At 42.9% G+C, this 22,005-nt stretch overlaps 1 protein-coding gene across 1 annotated transcript in view; it reads left to right on the top strand.

Annotated features, from left to right (window-relative positions):
- The window catches only part of LOC121289858 (inactive carboxypeptidase-like protein X2), a 226,852-nt gene that overhangs the window by 102,945 nt on the left and 101,902 nt on the right, over nt 1–22,005 (top strand). Inside the window, exons 5-6 of the mRNA XM_041209764.1 lie at nt 10,851–10,935; nt 12,666–12,816. Coding sequence (XP_041065698.1) covers nt 10,851–10,935; nt 12,666–12,816 — 236 coding nt within the window. The remainder of the gene's footprint in view (nt 1–10,850; nt 10,936–12,665; nt 12,817–22,005) is intronic.

Here is a 22,005-nt window from a genome sequence, read left to right as displayed (position 1 = left end):
GCCTACGACTTGTGAAGACACATGAGGTGCAGTAAGACGAGGCTTGTCATAATTCAAACTGTAAACATATACAATATTCCATAATTTATATTACAGTGAGAAATAAATACACACAAAGGCGTATTCTTACAATCCCCAAAATTAGACATTTCTTACAGGGGCTGCGAGCAATGATGGAGTAAATTTATTTTCTAGGGATAGGGATGGTTTGGAGGTATGGCCTCTACTCAATTTATATTTCTTCTCCCGCTTTCTAATTCATTTTCCAGTACTTTAGAAATACAGTTGTAGATTTTCATCTTCATTGCCTGGACAGCAATTTGGGGGATGATAGCACACATTTTATAGAGCCTGCCTGATATTCGGTCTATTCAATTGATGGAAAGATGGCTGTGTAACAATGCTCCAGTGACTGCAATAGGATCACAATGGTATTTTAACCAGTGCTTGAGCAGAGAAGAAAGCTGAAACAGGTCTGCAGCTGGTTTTGGACAGAGGTCTGAATTTTTGTAAAGACACAGAGCTTCTCCATTGCAGAGACCCAAATCCGGAAGTACACCTCCTAACACAGCATCTAATATTTTTGATGGGGTGGGGGGAATTGGGGGTGGGTACTAATGTACACATCTGTGGTTCATGGAGACAGCTATAAATGTTAAGAGGTAGCTGCCTCAGGCTGAGCTGATTGTCACTGGTGGGATATCCAAAACACGACTTGTGCACTTGAAACCTCACTGGAGAAGGCCTAAAGCTGCCAAAGTTCTTTGGGGAGGTAAGGTACCCTTTTGGGTATGGTCTAAGGACACTTTTAAAGGAGGTCAGGTGCCTTTTAAGTGAGGTAAGGTGCCCTTTTCAAAAGATAAGGTTCCCTTTGGGGAGGTCAGGTGCCTTAAGGGAATGTTCAGGTGCCCTTTGGGAGACATAAGGTGCTCTTTGGGGTTGTTAAAGGTAGGCGTGAATGTGAGTAAAAAGTGCTTAAACTCATTGGAACTGTCAAGCTCATTGGAACTATCAAAAGGAGCTGTCAAAAGTATCTGTCAAAAGGAGCATTCAAGCTGTCAAGGTGTTTAAAACTCCTGCCCTTTAAAGATTTGAAAAAGAAACTGGCTATAGTGTGAAAAAAATCAGTGCTTGCTATTTCACCCTGTCTGTTGACTAAAGTCTAAGGACTAACATTATATGATTGATGATGCATGACTGATTTCACAGCTTTTCATTATCAGAGTGGGGTGCCTGTCATTTCACTGGGCGATTGACACTCCAAGTGGCTGTAAATTCTTTGAAGTGGGACTATGAATTCCACTGTTGGATCTTGTAAGGGATTAAAGGAAGTTAAATGCAGTTACTGTGTTTTTTTTTATCAGTGAGAGTATTTATTTAAATAGTGAATTCTTCAATAGACACTTAATAATTTTATCTTATTTCAGCATGGGCCTTGAGCTCTGCCCAGGGTGAATACTGGGTGAATTGGCATGGTAACTATAAGGGAAAAGGGTGGAAGCATTGGTTGGCAATAAGTTGGCATAGGGGCTATAAAGGGTCTTGGGGTATGTGTGAGGACATGGGTTGGCATGGACAGTATGAGGGGTCATGGGAGGCAGGTGGGGCCATGAGGAGGCATGGGTTGGCTTGGATGGAGCTTGAGGAGTGTGTGTGGGGGGGGGGGGGGGTGGTGAGCGAGTGGGGGGGGTGAGGGTTGGAGAGCTATTTTATGTTACCTTCTTTTCTTTTTAAAACTTTGACACAGTGCCGTTGCACCGAGGCAAGCCTTCCGCCCAGTCTGCCTTCACACATTCTGCACTCGTTCCGGGGTCGCCCACCATGATTCCCAACATTCATCCATCATCGCGCCCTCCTCCCAACCCCAACCAGACTGAAAAACCAACCTTCTGGGCCACTTACTCCCAGATCAGATTTGCGGAGCCCGGAATTTTCCTGACTCTGCACTCCTATTCCAGGAGCAATAATGCAGGCCAGAAGGGGACTGCCCATGGTAAGTGTAAAACATTTCTTTGTGGAGCCAGGAGTGACAGACTTTCAGTATGCAAAGACATCTCTGGACTGTTTGATCGCCCCCTCTCACCTGGCCGACTGTCACTTTCTGCCCCTTTTAGGTGAGCAACTGACTGTCAGCATCTGGGTGAGGCCTGGGAGTTAGAATACCTTGAGCCAGAAATTTCTGACAGTGGACACGTACTCCAACCTTTGCACCCTGTGCTCCCTCCTCCAAAACTTGCTAAGGAAAAACTCCATTCCTTAATCTCCACTGACACTAACAATGAAGGGAATGCTAGTTGTTTAGATGTAACTTACGTAAGTGGGTAGAAGATGGAAAAACAGTTATTGCGTTAACCAATGCATTCACAGAAGGTCAAATAAGAAATTAAAGTAATAGTGTGAAAACCCATCTGCTAGGTGTGGTCTCAGAGGCTGAAGTATGCAGACTGTACCAGAAGGTATGAGTGAACTTAATTTTTAAAGCTGCAATGAAGGTTACTTCTTAACTTTAGTTGTCCAAATAGTCTCATCCCTGGTACTGCATCTGTCTTTAAAAGGTTTAACTATCGTAATTACAGTGAAAAAACTTCTTCCTTCAATATTTCAAAAAATGTTAAGGTAAAATTTTCCTTAGTGTAGGTTGGCTTGTAATTGCTAAGAAATCTTTTTTTAGAATGCTGCAGTCGCTTCAGATGTAGTCAGTTTAGTAGCGTATCGTCTCTAACAGTGTTATTAAGATAATTATTTTTCACTCCATCAAAAAAGCACTTTACCTGCCTTAGTAGTAAAAAGGTATCATTTCAGGTCAAATATTTTTATTTAAAATACATTTTATGTTGGTTCTGAAACACTATTTCATCAATATCTAAAGGCTTCTTCTAATCTTTAAGAGCACTTTGGTAGATGCTTTTACAATGAAACAAAATTACATTGCATTTACATCTCACCTTTAATGTACAAAGAAACATCCTAATGTTCATCAGGGAAGCATAATCAAGCAAATTTGACACTGAACTAAAGGAGATACTGGAAAGGGTAACTAAAAGCTGTAGGTTTAAAGAGAGCCTTAAAGAAGGAGCAGGGTGTATGGGCAGAGAGGGAGTGAATTCCGGAACTCAGTGTTGAGATGACTGAAGACACTGACAGCAATAGTTGGGCGAAGGGAGCAGGAGATAAAAAAAGAGTTGCAGGAACCTGAAGTTTTCAGAGGGTTGCAGGCCTTGAGGAAATTACAAAGATAGGAAAGGGTGAGGCCATTAAGAGAACATGCAGGCGAGAATTTTAAATAAGACTATATGGATAAACAACAGACAATGTGGTGTTGCTAAGCAAAGGGTAAATGGGTTTTGGATGAGCTAAGGTGTATGAAGGGTGGCCAGCCAAGGAGTAGTCAAGATCACAAAGGCATGGAAGCAATTGGTATAGTTAAAGTAGCATGTGTGGAACCAAGTGAATGCAAGGCCTTTCAGTTGGACAATGAGAGATATGGGGAGAGGATGGTTGGGTCAACTGTAAACTGTGCCAGATGCTCCACAAAGATCAAGAAGGATGGGGAAAGTGAGAAGTGATAATGGCCATTCTCACAGTGACAGATGATGCAATTTGTGACTTTGATTAGCACAGTTTCAATGCTGTGGTAGGCAGATAAGCTTAATTGGAGCGATTCATATACAGAGACCAGGATTTTCCATGCCCGCTGGCGTCAGGTGTGCTCAGTGGCATGAGCAGACAATATTGGTTTCATGATGTCGTGAAACCAGTTTGCAATTATCATTCAGCCCACCGATAGCAGGCCGTGTTCCCCACCAATGGACGTTGGGAACCTCATTGTAATACATCAGCATATCATTATGAGACCAGCCTGCTGGACTCATCCCCCCACCCTACTAGATCATCTGCCTTTCCCATTGACGAGTTTCACAACAGCATATTTAGGGTATGCACTTGGTGGGCTGCGCTTCTCCCGGGCCTTCGAGGTTTGTTTGCCTACCTTACTTCGGTCAGCACTTACAGCCATCAGCCCCAGGCTTCACAGACAGCATCACATCACTTTTATGGGGGCTCACGGGTATGTCTCTACCTACCAGATTAGCCATATATGGATGGCTTTTCAGCAGCTGCAGGGCAAGGTCTTGCTTGGCAGAGGGGGGGGGGGGGGGGGGGGGGGGGGTGGTAAAGTGGCCTCAGGCAAGGGAAGAGGCTGCAGGACGAGAGCTGTACTGGGGAAAGAAGGGCATCCCAGAGTGTGTGTGGGGGCACATGTTGAACTGTGCAAGTAGTCTCAAGATGGTGAGTGCTGAGGAGACAGCGTCCAGAGGAGATGAGGCCAGATGGACATGTGAGGGTATGTGTGTGAGAATGAGTGGTGATGTCGCGTGAACTGGCAGTGAGTGAGATGCCAGTGAATGTGTGAAGGACTTGAGTGTGTGAGTTTGGAGTGATGAGATGGTTGCCATACCCTGGCTGCATGGATGAGATCATTCATCGTCTATCTGCATTGGCTGGCCAACCTCTTCTGTGCAACATTGGCACTGACCACCACTGCCATTGCCTACCAAGCTGGAGTGGTAATGTGGCTGCCCCTCCTGGGGCAAGAATGGGGTTAGAGGACATCACAGTGACAGTGTGAACAACAGGGACAGTTGCAGAGCACACATGAGTCCAGGAGCAGTTTGTGAGCAGACACTTCATGCCCTAGTTGTCAACTCCATTGATCTCCCTGGTCACTGCATGAGGCTAAACCAGACTGTTTGGCTGGGATTTTCCATGCCCGCTGGGGTTGGGTGTGTTCAGTGACGTGAGTGGACAATATGGCGCGATCGGCTTCATAACGGCGGGAAACCAGTTTATGATTGTCCATGAGCCAGAATCTCTGCTATTGGTAACCTCAGTGTAATACATCAGTGTATCATTATTAGGCCTGATTGTCAGAATCGTCCCCCAACCCCCCCCACCACCCCCCCCCCCCCCCCCCCACCCCCAACCCCCACGCGCCCCCACGCGCCCCCATCTCTCCCGCTGGATCGTCCGTCCACATCAATGGGAAATCATACTGGCATGGAACCTGTCTTGACAACTGTGATGTGCAGAAGTCCGCCAGGGCTTTGCTCACATTGCGGACATCTGAGGAGCTGGAGATGCTGGAGCCCGACAGCAGCAGCACACTAGGGGAATGTCCATGGCATGCTGGGTGGATTCTCATGGACGTGGCTCTGCTGTGAAGCAGCTCATGGAATTTGGAAGTCACTGTGGATGCTCACAACGGAAGATGGTCGAGGGGGTGGGAGAGGAAGGGCTAGGATCGATTGGGAGAGGAAGAGGTGTCCGAGGTGGGGTGAGGTTGGGAGAGGGGTATTGAAGGTGTTAGGATGCGGTGGGGTTGGAGAAGGAGGTTGGAGGGGAGGGAGGGCTGGGAGAAGGATGGGGTAATTGGGGAGGCAGGTGTAAGGGGGTGGAAGGTGCAAGGGAAGGAGTGCAGAGAAGGGAGAAGGGAGGGTGTCCAGGGGGAGGAAGGGCTGCAGAAAAGGGAAGGAGGCCGAGTGGAGGAAGGGGTGCAGAGAGGGGAGGGTTTCCAGGGGGAGGAAAGGGTGCAGGGAGGGGAGGGAGTAAGGGTGGAGGAAGAAGTAAGGGTGGAGGAAGGAGTCAGGAAGGGGATAGGAATAAGGCTGTAGGAAGCGATCAGGCTGGAGGAAGAGGTAAGGGTGGAGAAAGGAGTTGGGCAAGGGGAGGGACAAAGGGTGGCAGAAGAGGTAAGGATGGAGGAAGGAGTCAGGAAGGGTCAGGGACTAAGCGGGCTGGCGGTGGGTGGGAGGGCTCGGGGAGGAAGGTGTCCTGGAAGGAAAGGGGTTCTGGGGGGAAGGAGTGCGAAGTCGGGAAGGGGTTCTGGGGGTTAAGGGGTGCAAAGAGGGGAAAGGGTGCAGAGGGGGAATGTGCAGGTGAGCGTGCATGGGAAGGATCGGATAGGTCCATGTCTGTCTCCTGGGGAGTGAATTGAGGGTGTGCGTGGCATGGAGGAAGGGTGAGAATGACTGAGGGCAGAATGAGGCGGTAGGGTGGGAGGGTAAGGGTTCAATGGTAGTGATAGACAGGACAGCGAGGGTGGTTGGTGGGAACCCGGAGGCAGATATGGACCTTGGTGGTGGGAAGGTGGAGGTCAGGGAGGTGAAAGTGAATGTGGGTGGGATTTTCAGGAAGATAAGGAATGTGCACGTTCACCTGGACATTCTCGAAGGTAAAGGGTTGTGGCTGGTAGCTAATAGAGGGGACGTGGCAGATGATGCTGGGGAGGTCAACTGCAATGGGGTAGAGGAAATGGGTGAACAGGGGAGGCTAAAAGATGGGGAGTTCATAATGCAGTGAAATCAGACCATGCTTGCTAAGTTGAAAGTGAAATGAGAGTCGTGGTGGGTGAGATCATATGCTGCATAAGAGTGTGATCAGTGGATGGGTGGAGATCCATTTCTTTCTTTTGAGTGCAGTCAATCACCCAATATTCAAAATGGATCCCAAATAAACATGAAATCTACACTGATTTGCTCTAGTCAAGCAAATAATAACCAGGGTATTTATTACTAAAATAACTAGCGGGGTTGGGTATTTTTTGAGTTTATTATAGTTAATGATATAAATTAGAATCAAAGGCATCACTTCTATCAATTACCCAGCATATAAATAAAATGGCTTCTGATCCTGATAGGATAAATTGAATGCTTTAATACTCCTGAGGAATTGAGCAAAGCAATCAACGAGGTGCTTAATAGTATTCGGTCAAATTTTATAAACAAATTGAGCCAGATATCAGTAAATGCCTGCTGAATATATACTGATTCCTTCTAGGTACTTTGCATTTATCACATTCATCCATGCTGTAGGGTCTTATACTTAAATTTGCCAATCAATTTAACTAATAAACTTAAATTTCATAACTTTACCTAACAATCGGAGTTTATTAGGCAGACAGTATTGAAATCAGACCTTGTTGGAGGTGGCGGCAGGTAAAGGCAGGCAGCTCACAACAGAAGTGTTGAGAAAAGATTTTCTAAATTCTTCCAACTCTCATGGTCAATGGCAAGTGCATTTTGGGGGCCCAGAACCATCTTACCCATAAACCTTTAAGGTGTTACATAAAAGTCATGCAATATGTTTATTTTCTTACTTCATGATTTATCTATTTTTAATCATAAAAACAAAAAATAAACACCATTTGTATTATCTATAATTCAGCCAGGCCATTCATTCTCTTATATAATACCCGTACTGAAGAAGAGTCACATTGGGCTAATCGTTAGCTCTGTTTCAATTTCCACAGATGCTTCCAGACCTATTGAGTTTTTCCAGCACTTCCGTTTTAATTTAGATATCCAACATCTGCAATATTTTGCTTTGATCGTCCATTCTCTTAACTCATTTTCCTCACCGCTTCCCTCCATTTAGCAATACTTTTTCCTGCTTAAAAGAAGCATCCATCCTCTCCAACTTCTTTCCACATTTTGCAGAGGCACTGTTTCCATCAAAACATCCCTGTTCACAGAGCACTTTTTGCCTCTTCAACTAGACACAGTAGCTTTCTTGCTTTTTACCCCCAGCACATTGGGATAAAAATGGGTCTGGGCCTGCAATTCAGCAGGAGTGTGGGATGAACTCAACAGACCTGGGGGAGGATTTTCTACTCGTCGGGTGGGCCTGGGAACAGCCATGAAACCGAATGCTGCCCATGATCAGGCTGCGCCCACGATTTCACCCTGACTGGCTAATTAACAGCCAGCCGCTGTGAAAGGCGCGCTGGCGCAGCAGTTTATGCTGAAAGTGGTGACCGGTGGCCCCAAGCTTGCCCTGGCTGCTGCTAATTACTCTAAACCGCATCTGGCTACCTTCTGGAAATATGCTCAGGCGGAGCTCACTCCTTCAACTCCTGGAGAAACCCCAGTGGCTGTTGAAAGCTTCAAGGGTCTTGTGGCATCATTTAAGGCTGGGAGTTACAAATGAATAACTGTAAATGATGCCCTAAGGAACATGCCTGTGGCCACAGAAATTGTGATCTGATTTTACATTGGCCGAAGAGGCCTGATTGGATATAACGTTTGAACCCTACCCTGTGTTGCACCAGCATTCCATTGTAAATGAATGAATAATATTTCAAATTAAATAGAGCCATTATTAGAACTTAAAAAAAAGAGCCTCAGCACTGCCGGTGTGGGGGGGCGGGGAGAGAAGCATGAGCTCTGAAGTGTGCGCATGCGCGGGGAAGTATATACTGACAGCTCCCTAAAGGCACAGGGAAGTGATGAATTTTAAATACAAAAATAAACTTTTTATATATGAGATAAACATGTCCCCACATGTGACTCAGTCTTGTGAAAAAGGATGTTAAAAATGTTTTATTGTTTTTTTAGTAAGCATTGGAAACCTCATGCCGCCTGTGGATGCGGTTTCGTTAAAAATGCAAAGGCCGCCTGACCTATTCGCTGCCCATCAACTAAATGGTTGAGCGGGCAGCGAAAAAATGCAACTTAATTATTTACTTAAGGGCCTCAACAGGCCTCTTAATTGTCAGCGGCCGTGCTGCCGCCTCTTGCGCGCACCCGCCGACCAAAAGATCACGAGTGTGCGCAATGACATTCACCGGATTGTGCGGGGACACTCACCAGACGTCATGGCGCACTATTTCACTCCTGTTCACATCTGCCCCTAAGGATTGATAGAAATTGGAGCTTGAGCTTTCTGAATAAGCTGCTCATGCTGGCAAAACATCAGGGGCGTACTGACAGATAAATGTGTAGATGTGTATGGTATGTGATGTGAGCCATGAGGTGAAAATTGTAAAGGCTGTGACCTCTCTCCATTAACAGTGGACATGTTTCATTGCGGCTCTTAAGGTAATGTCTTGTTTCACAGAAAATAACAAATATCCATTCTACCAAAAGATTATGGTCCATTTTTTAAAGGCATGGTTGACAGTACAAGGATAACATTAAATTAAAAGTACAGCAACTGATTGAAGCTTCTCAGTGTCATCAATTAAGCTGACAGTAATCCTTAGTCAGAGTGTTTGGAGCTTTTGGAACCACAAACAAATTGGCTATGCATAGATCAAATCATACACTTAAAAGTTTACTGGTTTAGTTTCATCATTCCTTTCATACTGTATACCTGACCTTCCCATGATTAAATTGCAATATTGTTGCCCCATTAAGGATGTTCTGGGGAACTCTTGACAGGTTGAAAAAATGTAGCAACAGCTTTCAGTTTGCTGTCTAAAATCACTCCCAGATGCACTGCGGGCTGAACTTGATTGCAGCATGTATCCATCCTTACTGGAAATATTGGACTTAGAACGATTCTTGGATGATGTGACAGTTCTTTGTCATTGCACCTCTGCCAATAAGTGGGATCAGGTGTTGTTGCAAAGCCCAAGATTGAACATCTATTTTGAGTGGGACATATATCAGTTAAAGTGGCTTTAATGACAGTATTCAATATTGTTGCAATTTGTAGTGCATGCTCAATAGTCTTGTGTAACACCATGGAGGAATGAAAAGCCATACCGAACTCAGTAACATTACAAGTGGATCCTTTTTCAGCCCTATTCTTGACCAGGTATCAGGTATCAATTGCCAACTAATTAAAATTTAGTCTTATCTGGTAGAATGCATTTTAATTATATTCAAAATATATTTTCTTGTTTGAGTGACACCATTGTAAGGAATGCACACTCATCATGTCCTTGAAATTATACTGTGATAGCAGTTTATGATTGTTTAACGGTTATTGATTAAATAATATTTCTGGTAAAATAACAAAAGGATATCATATAAATTTGTCAAATGTTGATGTGCTGTTTTCCAAATTTCAAGATGCACAATTTCTGTGTGAATTGTTAGCAAAGTAATTTCTTAAATGCAGCAAATATGTCTTTTTATGCAGTATTTGTTCAGGGAGCCCAGGCATAGTCCCAGTTCTGCATACAGTGCTGCATGTTAACATAGTTTGAATATTTTTGCTAGAAGATTTGAGGGGCAGGCTTGGAGAAAGGGTGTGAGTAAATGGCAAAAATATGCATCAGGCCAGATCCTCAACGTGTTCCCGCCTCGTTGCACTTATACTGCAGGTGGAATCAGAGTGCCGAACCTGCCTATCAGTGGCAGGAAACCAATTAAGGTAATTAGGAAGGCAATTGGTGGGCATATTTGGAAGGCTATAGAATTTTGCCAGTGCAGCACAGGACATTGCTGTGCCTTCAGCTCATCTACTCAAAGGAGGCGCAAGCAGAGCAGAAGGTTGGATTCATATGTAGTGGTCACTTGAAAGGATAAAATTGGTATTCCTTAGGACATCAGCAGGCAATTGCTTGCAATTGTTTGCTTGTCACCTATAGCCGGATTCACCATATAATGCTGGGTGTGAGGAATTGGCTGCAGGTCCTATCTGCAGTATGAGGTCTCTGTTTTGTGCCATCCTCATCTTCGACATTCACCTCAGCAGCACAAAACACTCAGACTGGGTTTGCCAGCCACCCCTCACTTCGGGCTTGATTGGCCCTCTCATGCCCTCAGGCCGCCTGTCATCCCCAGTTGGACAGTGCTCCAGCAGATGCCTTCAAAATTGGGCTGCTCTGAAAGATTGCACCTGATGTCCCACCACATACATGTCGAGCTTCGCAACCCAGAATCAGCCCAATGTTGGGCTTACGACTCAAATGAGAAACTTCAGCTCATTGTTGCCACATAAACGCATTTGAAGAGCTGTTTTCCTTCAGTATTAAATGAATTACTTTTCTAGGAATGAAAGACAAAGGAAGAAATATCAGGAATCCCAAGGCAAAATCTTATTCACCAGCAATTTTATCCTTGTAGGAGTGACTGGGTGACATCGTATTGCGTTCTGCTGAGCAATGACAGCCACAGCTGGGTCACCGTCAAAAATGAATCAGATGATATGGTGAGCTCCTTGATATTTGTAATGATTTATATAGATAATGATAGGCAAACTGCATTTAATAATCTCTATTTAAAATAATAGATGCCACAGATAATTAATACATTCAAAGTATAAATGTAAAACAAGGAACTGAATTTGGACCAGTTTGCATTTAGAGCCAGTTTTCATGTGAGAGGCTCCAAGCAGAGTTTTCAATAGTTTTTGACATTCCAGTGGAGCTGGGAGAATTCCTGTATCTTCCAGATGCACATTTAGCCCCATGGTTGGGTGCAAACAATGTAGCCTAGTTTTGCATTGGGTCTCGAACAGTTGTTATGCCCCCTATTCACAAAAACAAAGACCTTAATGCCTGCTTCAAACATAGGAGCTGGATGCCCTTTTACCTCCTTTATCAATATGGTGGATGGTGTGAAATGATTACATAGCACTGCCACCATGTTAGATGTTTAGGCACCTGAAAAGCAGGCACAGTATTATCAAATTTCTCCCCTCCGAGTTTTATCAGTCTTCTTCAATAGATGCATTCAGAAATTATTGAAAATGAAATGATGTTTCTTTCTAAGATGCTTTATTTTGTCTAAAATGTTACTTTTGGGTGTGTATCCTAAAATAACACATAAATCACTGATATCTTCTTTCCTTATTCAGAATGGTAAAAATAAAAAGTTGGCATGAATTGTGTGTCGACATGGCTTGCTATGTATTAGTTCACTGGGAAGAAAGCTGGCTAGGAATAGTTTCAATGACAATTTTTAGATTAAATATATTTTTATTTTATAAAGGGGATTGGTTTAGTAATACTATATAGACTACCTGTGACCCTTCATGTACAGTTCATTTAGAAAATATAGATATTGTGCAAGTGATATATGACCAGCACTACTGTAATATTACATGCCTGCGGTGGCACTAATTATCGTCTTTTACAATCAGCCCTATAAATACTTTGTAAAGCAAAGGTCAGTGTCTAACTTTTGTCCTCTCCACTCCAGAAGAAAAAGGTTAAACTAAACATTTGTGCCAAATATCCATAAGTTCAAACTAATTTTTCGAGTCAAGCTGGTCAGTTTGTTCAGAGGTATACCACTTTTTACATCCTTCTAGAACAATTATCATAACAGATATTAATTATTCATTCCAGCAACAACGTGGATTTTTGCTGAAAATTGGAATCATAGCTCTCAAATCATGTAAACCGTTCTTAATGGAGGACATAATAACATGGTTGTATCTTTCCATTGTTACTAGCTCTTTCTACAGTATCATGCAGCCAATGCCTATGGAATTACCCATGAACTGGTGGCTTCCTATAGTCAAGATTTATAATCAAGTACTTTTGAAGTGCTTTGGATATAAATCCTACTCCAGGGAAGGAAAATGGTGTAACAATGGTTAACCATTAGTATCTGTTGAACAAACGCAAAATTATCCATTATTTGCTGAGTCAAGTATATATAGTATGCTTCATACTGTGTGAAAGCTTAGCCCCTCAGCAGTCAAGTAGAATTTTTCTCTGTGATCCCAGAAGCCATTTGTATCAAATTCGTGAAACATATGCCCTCTTTTCAATTATTTTTAGTTGCTAATCCTAGTCTAGGATTAATAAGGTCATCACCACATAGAGCAAATTATCACCAGTTGTCTGTATCTACCTTAGTTTGAAACATTAGCCTGTTATAGATTTTGAAAATACTGCATATATAGTTATTCATTGGAATTTTACTTTTCAGATATTTAAAGCAAACCAAGAGAAAGAGATTCCTGTACTTAATGAGTTTCCCACTCCAGTGATTGCTCGCTACATAAGAATAAACCCTCGAAGTTGGTACGCAGAGGGTGACATCTGCATGAGAGTGGAAGTTTTGGGCTGTCCCATGCCAGGTAAAATTCTGTGTTAGCATTGTAGAGTTAGAATGTGATTACTGAGTCATATTCCCTTGCAAATATACTTGTTTTCAACTCATAATTCAACTAATATTTTGATACACTGACAAACAATTTAAGATTGTCAGTTGGGCTCGCAATGTGGCACATTTGTATGCACTGGAAGCTACATATATTAATACATAGGACACTATTCTTTGCACACAGAAAGAACATGTACACATACTGTGCCTGTTTCAGCTAAACAAAATAAGTGGCAGCCATTCGCTGGTTCATTCCCCAGGGTAATATCTTGATTATTCAGACTCAAGCTGCCTAGTTAAAATTTCAAACGATTCTTGGCAGTTAACTGTCAGTCATCATAAACTGGTACATTCTCCATGGCAATGCCTCTACCAATCAGAGTCCACTTGCCAACCAACTAGCACTCTCTTCTTATACAGTATAAATTTGTTGTTCCCCTGGCATGAGCATTTTCTGGTGAATTGTCCCGATGAGTGCAAGATGAAAACCTTTGACAAAAAGTGTCCTTTTTTTCAGCAATACTCAAGTTCTGTACTACCAAATGACTGTTTCGATAATTAGTAAAAAAAAGTATATTACATCAAAACCTAACCAAGTGCTATGATTGGCAAAGGTAGCACACAATGATTGTTTATTGAAATTGTGAGGAATAGCCAGGTGATATCAAGAAACAGCTAAGTTCACTGAATACAGTAAAGGCAATGGACCTCAACAAAACCTCACTGTAGTTCTCCAGAATGAGCTGCACCTCTAACTAATCTGTTCCAGTACAGCTAGAACACAGACAACTGCCCAACAAAGTGAAAAATCCCCAGGTATGTCCTGTCCACAGGACAAATTCAATCCAGCCAATTACTGCCTATCAGTTTACTCTCAATCATTAGCAAAATGATGGAAGGTGGCGTTGATAGCTACCATGTGGCGCTCCTTTATATGGCTTCATTCTGGTCTGTGATGCACTGTCTTTTTCCGCAAGTGGAAACGTGGTGTTGAAATGCTGGAAGTTTGAAAAGCACAAGGAGCTGCTGAAGTGTCTGTGCTTCATTCCAGTGGATGTGACTAAGTACACATGAATCACGCTGCTCAGTTTTGTTGGATGCTTGCTATATGAGCTCACCTTTCTAATGTGACAATAGTTTCAGTTTTAAGCTGCAACTTGAAATCTTCTGCAGACTGGCTATACACATAAAACCAACTTTGGAAGAGGCTATTTTAGATCTATTCTTGTGTAAGAGACAAGATTAATTAATAATCTCATAGTAAGGGATCCTCTGGGAAAAGAGTGATCATAATATGGTAGAATAGATTGAGTTTGAGAGTGACGTACTTAAGTCTGAAACTAGAGTATTAAACCTAAATAAAGCCAGTTAAATAGGAATGATGCTAAAGTGGATTAGGTTGATTAAGAAATCAGATTTAAATACATGGGGTAGATAAACAATGGTGAACTATGAAAAAATTTTCATAATTCTCAGTTAATATAGATTCCATTTATTAATTCATTTTAGGTATGTGGGTATCACTGGCAAGAACAGCACTTAATGCCTGCCCCTAATTTACCTTGAGAAAGTGCTGGTGAACCACCTTCTTTAACTGCTGCAGTCTGTGTGGCGAAGGTATTCCCACAGTGCTGTTAAATAGGAAGTTCCAGGATTTTGATCCAACGTGATGAATGAGCGGCAATAAAATTCCAAGTCATTGATGCTGTGTAACTTGGAGGGAAACTTAGAGGTAGTAATGTTCCCAAAAACCTGCTGACCTTGTCCTTCTAGGTGGTTAAGTTAGCAGCTTTTTAGATGCTATTGAAGAAGTCTTGGCAGGTTGCTGCAGTGCATCCTGTAGATGCAATCAAAGTGTGCTGGTGATGAAAGGAGTGAAGTTTTAAGGTGGTGATCAGGTGCCGATCGAGCAAAATGCTTCATCCTGGGTGGAGTCAAACATCGTGAGTTTTGTTAAAGCTGCACTCATCTGTAAAATGAAGACTTTTCCATTATACTCCTAACCTGTGCCCTTCAGTGATGGTATACTTTGGGTAGTCAGGAGGTGAGTCACTTGTCATGGAATACCCAACCTCTGACCTGCTGTATTTTATAGTATTTATATGACTGGTCTAGTAAAGTTTCTGGTCAATGGTGACTTTGAGGATGTTGATGTAGGGAGTTCAACAAAGTTAATGTCATTGAATGTCTTGGGTAGGTGTTTAGATTCTCTCTTGTTGGAGAAGGCCTTTTCCTGGAACTTGGGTAACATGAATGTTACTTGCTATTTATTAATCCCCGTCTGAACATTGACCAGGTCTTGTTGCATGCGGCAAGGATTGGGAATGAAACTGAACACTGTGCAATCATCAATGAACATTCTTGTTTCTGACCTTTTGATGGAGAGAAGGAGAATGATGAAACAACTGAAGATGATTGGCCATAGGACACTATCCTGAGGAACTCCTGCAGCAATTTCTTGGGACTGAGATGATTGGCCAAATACAACAAAAAACACTTTCCTTTGTGCTAGGTATGACTCTAGCCAGTGGAAAGATTTTCCTTTGATTCCCATAGACTTCAGCTTTATTAGAGTTCCTGGATGCTACATCTGGTCAAATGCTCCTTGATGCCAAGGACAATAATTCTCACCTCACCTCCGGAATTCTTTTGTCCATGTTTGAGCCAAGGCTGTAATGAGATCTGGAGCTGTGTAATTCTTGCAGAAACCAAACTGACCATCAGTGAGCAGGGGAAATAAAAACTCCATGGGAAAAATGATCCATCCATGGCTAACTAAAGAGCATAAGGATAGCATTAGATTAAAAGAATCTAATGTTGCCAAGAAGAGGAGTAAGACTGAAGATTGGGAGAGTTTTGGAGACCAAAAATGGATGAGCAAAGGAATTATAAAGAAGGAACAAATAGAAATGAGAGAATAGAATTTGACAATAAATTTCCAATAAAAACAAATTGTAAGATCTTCTGTAAGTATGTAAAGAGAAAGAAAATAGCAAAATCAAGTGTGAATACCTTTGAGGCTGAGACAGGAGAAATTATAATGGGGGATATGGAAATGGCAGTGATGTTAAACACCTATTTTGTATTTATCTGGACAGTAGAGCTCACAAAAATATGCCAGAAATAGTAGAGAACTAAGGGTCTAGATAGAATAAGGAACATGAAGTAATTGATATTAGTAATGAATACTTGTGGAGAAGTTAACAGGAGTAAAAGCCAACAAATCCCCATGGCCCAATGGCATATATCCTAGGGTCCTAAAAGAGATGGCTGCAGAGTAAGTTGATCACTGATTGTGATCTTTTAAAATTCCATGGATTCTGGAATGGTCCCAGTGGATTGGAAGGCGGCCTTGACAAGGTGGACACCGAAAGGATGTTTCCTCTTGTGAGTGAGTCCAGAACTAGGGGGCACTGTTTTAAAATTAGGGGTCACCCTTTTAGGACAGAAACGAAGAGAAAATTTTTTTCTCAGAAGGTTGTGCAACTTTGGAATTCTCTGTCTCAGAAGGTGATGGAGGCGAAGCCATTGAATATTTTTAAGACAGAGGTAGGTGGATTCTTATTGGATACGGACTCGAAACATCAACAGTATCCCTCTTCGCAGATGCTGTCAGACCTGCTGAGTCTTTCCAGGTATTTTTGTTTTTGTTCTAGACTTCCAGCATCCGCAGTATTTTGCTTTTATCTTGGATGGATTCTTGTTAGGTAAGGGAATCAAAGGTTATCAGGGTTAGATGGGAATGTGGAAATCGAAACACAGGAGGATCAGACATGATCTTATTGAATGGCGGAGCAGGCTTGCGGGGCTGAATGGTTTACTCCTGTTCCTATTTCTTATGTTCTTATGTTCCTAACCTCTCACTTATTCAAGAAAGGCAGGAGAGAGAATATGGGAAATACAAGCCAGTGAGCCTGACATCAGCCATCAGCAACATTGGAATCTGTTATTAAGGAAGTGACAGCAGGGCACTTAGAAAATCATAATATGATTAAGACAGAGTGGGCATGGTTTTACAAAAGGGAAATTGTGTTTAAAAGTTTTGTTATTTTTTTGAGGATGTAACTAGCAGGCTAGATAAAGGGACCCTGGATGTAGCATATTTGGATTTTCAAAAGGCCTTTGATGTAGTGCCACCAAAAGGTTGTTGCTCAAGCTAAAGGCTCATGGAGTTGGGATAATGCAGTAGCATCAATAAGAAATTGGTTAAAGGACAGAAAACAGAGGGTAGAAATAAACATATCATTTTCAGTGGGCTGCTGCAAGGATATGTGCTCGGGCCTTAGCTATTTATAATCTATAATAGTGACTCAGGTGAAGGGACCAGGTGAAATCCATCTAACTTTGCTGACTACACAAAGCTAGGTAGATGAGTAAGCTATGAGGAGGATACAAAGAGGCTGCAAAGGGACATAGACAAGCTAAGTGAGTGGTTAATAACATAAGAACATAAGAAATAGGAACAGGAGTAGAGCATTCAGCCCCTCGAGCCTGCTCAGCCATTCAATAAGAGCATAGCTGATCTTCTTGTGTTTCAATTTCCACATTCCCATCTAACCCCTATAACCTTTAATTCCCTTGCCTAACAAGAATCTATCTACCTCTACCTTAAAAATATTCAATGACCCCGCCTCCACCACCTTCTGAGACAGAGAATTCTAAGGTAGCACAACCCTCTGAGAGACAAATGTTCTCCCCATCTCTGTCCTAAAAGGGTGACCCTTAATTTTAAAATAGTGCCCCCAAGTTCTGGACTCACCCACAAGAGGACACATCCTTTCCACGTCCACCTTGTCAAGGCTGTTCAGGATCTTGTATTCTTCAATCAAATCACCCCTCACTCTTCTAAACTCTAGTGGAAACAAGCTCAGTCTGTCTAACCTTTCCTCATAAGACAACCCACCCATTCCAGGTATCAATCTAGTAAACCTCCTTTTGAAGGCCTCCAACACATTTACATCCTCCCTTAAATAAGGAGACCAAAACTGCACACAGTATTCAAGGCGTGGTCTCACCAATGCCCTGTATAACTGAAGCATACTATCCTTACTTTTATGTTCAATCCCTCTCGTAATAAAGGATAGCATTTCATTAGCCTTCTTAATTAGTTGCTGTATCTGAATACTAACTTTTTGTGACTCATGTACTAGAACACCCAGATCCCTCTGCACCTCAGAATTATGCAGCCGTTCTCCATTTAAATAATACTGTTTTTTTGTTCCTCCTGCCAAAGTGAACTTCACATTTCCCCACATTAAACTCCATTTGCCAGATCTTTAAACTCACTGAACCTCATGTCCTCTTCACAACATACTTTCTTACCTATCTTTGTGTCATCTGCAAACTTAGCTGCCACATTTAGCTCAGCTCATTTAAGTCATCGATGTAAATCATAAAATGTTGAGGCTCCAGTACAGACCCCTGTGGGACACCACTTGTCACATCCTCCCAATCAGAAAAAGGTCCATTTATGCATACTCCCTGCTTTCTGCCAGCCAGCCAACCTTTTATCCATGCTAATATGTTACCCCCTACACCATGTGCATTTATTTTCTGTAATAATCTTTGATGTGGCAGCTTGTCAAATGCCTTCTGGAAATCCAAGCACAGTACGTCTACAGGCTCCCCTTTATCCACTGCACATGTTACTCCTTCAAAAAACTCCAATAAATTGATTAAAACATGATTTTCCTTTCACAAAGCCATGCTGTCTCTTTCCTATTGCCTTGGCTTTTTTAAGTGCCCAGCTATAACCTACTTAATGATCGATTCTAATAACTTTCGCATGGCAGACGTCAAGCTAACTGGCCTACAGTTTTCTGTTTTCTGCCTCCCTCCCTTCTTGAAAAGACGGGTTATATTTGCTACTTTCCCGTCTGATGGAATCTTTCTGGAATCTAGCAAGCGTTGGAAAATTAACACCAGCGCATTGGCTACCTCTTTTAAGACCCTAGGATATAGTCCATTGGGACCCGGGGACTTGCCAACCTGCAGCTCCATCAATTTGCTCAGTACCGTTTCCCTAGTGATTTCAATTTCACCAAGTTCCTTTCTCCTGTTCACCTCCTGATTTGCAGCTATTACTGGAATGTTGTTTGTATCCTCTATAGCGAATACAGAAGCAAAATATTCATTCATTTCTTCTGCCATTTCCTTATTAGCTACTATTAACTCCCCACTGTCACTTTCTAGAGGACTAACACTCTACTTATTCTTTTCCTTTTGAAATACCTGTAGAAACTCTTGCTATCTGTTTTTACATTTCTAGCTAGCTTCCTCTCATACTCTAATTTCTTTCTCCTGATTAACCTTTTCATCATTCTCTGCCATTCTTTGAGAGATGAAGTACAATATGGAGAAATGTTAGTTTAATCACTTTGGTAGGAAGAATAGAAAAAACAGATTATTTTTTAAATGGTGTAGAGCTAATAAATATTAGGGCTGATTTTTAGGCCCTGAGAGAGTGAGCAAGGAGGCAGTGCAGATGTTTGTGCTACCAGCTGGTATGCTGATTTTCTAGCGCTATCCTGCCCCCAGGCCTTTTCCTAGAGGCAAGATGGGGGACAGCAGGGCTGTGGGCCTGGAAGTGGTGAGTAGCCAATTAAAGCTCTTAAAAGGCTATTGTCAGAGGCAGACTGGAATTTTCCCCTGGAGGCATTGGGGATTATGCCAGCTGCCTGAAGGCAGGGCCTGGAAGAGGGGGATGCACTAGATGCAAAACGCAGGGGCCATGGGTTAGGGAGACCCAGGCTCATTGTTTTAAATCATGGAGTTTTGTTTCCGTCCATTGTCAGGCCAAGCAGCGAGAGCCGATCCAGGGCGATCTGCAGCACTATCTGGTCATCCAGTACCTCACGCCCTCCTCCTCCTCTGTTGAATTCATGGAAAGATACCTAGGCCAAATTGCTGGAGAGAGAGAAGCAGTGCTTCTGTTTAGGATTCTGTTTTCTATCTCAGGGCGTGCATGGGGCTGAATGTTTTAGTGTAAGGTTATAGAGAATTAAGCTGTGGAACGACTCCTGACAGGACACTGGAACACAAACCTCACGTTTCATCCTCCTGACAGTGAAATGACATTCAGCCACTGCAACAAGTTTGCTAAGGCAATGAAAGATGACTGTGATAATGTGAAATTTAGGATGCTAGATGTGTTTATAGATAATCAATTCTTAAATTCCTCTCAGCAGCACTGTCAGTACAGGATTCCCAGGAGCTATAATACAAAGAGATCTTATCATAGTTTGTGGAAGAATTGAAGCCCACTTGAATACAAAGCTTGCACTTTTGCCAAAAATTTGGAGGATGATTTTTGAGTAAATAGATCTCAGAATTCAAGCTATCTCTTTTTTTGTTTGCCTCACATGTGTACTTTTTGTCTTGGCAAATTCCAAGTACATTACTTTTTTGTATACTTTCCTGGGATGTGGGCATCACTGGCTAGGCCAGCATTTATTGCCCATTCATAATTACCTTTGAGAAGGTGGTGGTGAACCGCCGCCTTGAACCGCTGCAGTCCTTGTGGTGTAGGTACCCCCACAGTGCTTTAGCAAGGGAGTTCCAGGATTTTGAATCAGTAGCAGTGAAGGAACAGTGATATATTTCTAAGGCAAAATGGTGTGCAGCTTCAAGGGGAACTTGCAGGTGGTGGTGTTCCCATTGTCCTTCTAGGTAGTAGAGGTTGCGGTCAAATGTTCTGTCAAAGGAGTCTTGGTGAGTTGCTGCAGTGGACCCTATAGATGGTGCAAGCTGCTGCCACTGTGTGCCAGTGGTGCAGGGAGTGGATGTTGAAGGCGATGGATGGGGTGCCAATCAAGCAGGCTGCTTTGTCCTGGATGGTGTCAAGCTTCTTGAGCGTTGTTGGAGTTGCACTCATCCAGGCAAGTAGGAAGTATTCCATCACACTCCTGACTTGTGCCTTGCTGACGGTGGACAGGCTTTGGGGAGTGAGGACGTGAGTTACTCACTGCAGTATTCCCACTCTCTGACCTGCTCTTGTAGCCACAGTGTTTCTATGGATAGTCCAGTTCAGTTTCTGGTGAATGGTAACCCCCCAGAATGTTGATAGTGGGGGATTCAGTGACGGTAATGCCATTGAATTTTAAGGGGAGATGGTTGGGTTCTCTCTTGTTGGAGATGGCCATCGTCTAGCACTTGAATGGAGTAAATGTTACTTGCCATTTACCAGCCCTAGTCTGAATGTTGTCCAGCTTTTACTGCATATGGGCACGGACTGCTTCAATATCTGAGGAGTCTCAAATGGTGTTGAACATTGTGCAATCATCAGCGAACACCTCCACTTCTAACCATATGACGGGGGGAATGTGCTGTGCTGATGTCCTGGGACTAATATGATTGACCTCCAACAATCACAACCATCTTCCTTTGCATTAGGCATGACTTCAACCAGCAGAGAGCTTTTCCCCTGATTCTCATTGACTCCAGTTTTGCTCAGGTTCCTTGATGTTACACTCAGTCAAATGCGGCCTTGATGTCAAGAGCAGTCACTCTCACCTCACCTCTTGGAGTTGATCTCTTTTGTCCATTTTTGGACCAAGGCTATATTGAGGTCAGGAGCTAAGTGGCCTTGGTGGAACCCAAACTGAGCATCAGCGAGCAGGTTATTGCTGAAAACTGTTGACGACCCCTTCCATCATTGTGCTGATGATTGAGAGTAAACTGATGGAGTGGTCCTGGGCCTGGTTGAATTTGTCCTGCTTTTTGTGTATAGGACACACCTGGGCCGTTTTCCACATTCCTGGGTAGATGCCAGTATTGTAGCTGTACAGCTAGTTCTGGAGCACAAGTATTCAGTGCTATTGCTGGAAAATTATCAGGACCCTTACCCTTTGCAATATCCAGTGCCTTCAGCTATTTCTTGATATCAGGTGGAGTGAATTGAATTGGCTGCAGACTGGCATCTATGATACTGGGGAGCTCTGGAAGAGACCAAGATGGATCATGCACCTGGCACTTCTGGCTGAAAATTATTTCAAATGCTGATGTGATGGGCTCCCCCATCATTGAGGATGGGGCTATTTGTGATGCCTCCTCCTCCAGTGAGTTGTTTAATTATCCACCACCATTCACGACTGGATGTTGCAGGACTGCAGAGCTTAAATCTGATTCGCTGGTTATGGGATCACTTAGCTCTGTCTATAGCATG

This window comes from Carcharodon carcharias, chromosome 17 (genome assembly GCF_017639515.1).
Source record: "Carcharodon carcharias isolate sCarCar2 chromosome 17, sCarCar2.pri, whole genome shotgun sequence".
Classification (NCBI taxonomy): domain Eukaryota; kingdom Metazoa; phylum Chordata; class Chondrichthyes; order Lamniformes; family Lamnidae; genus Carcharodon; species Carcharodon carcharias.
This window is presented reverse-complemented; position numbering and strand designations above follow the sequence as displayed.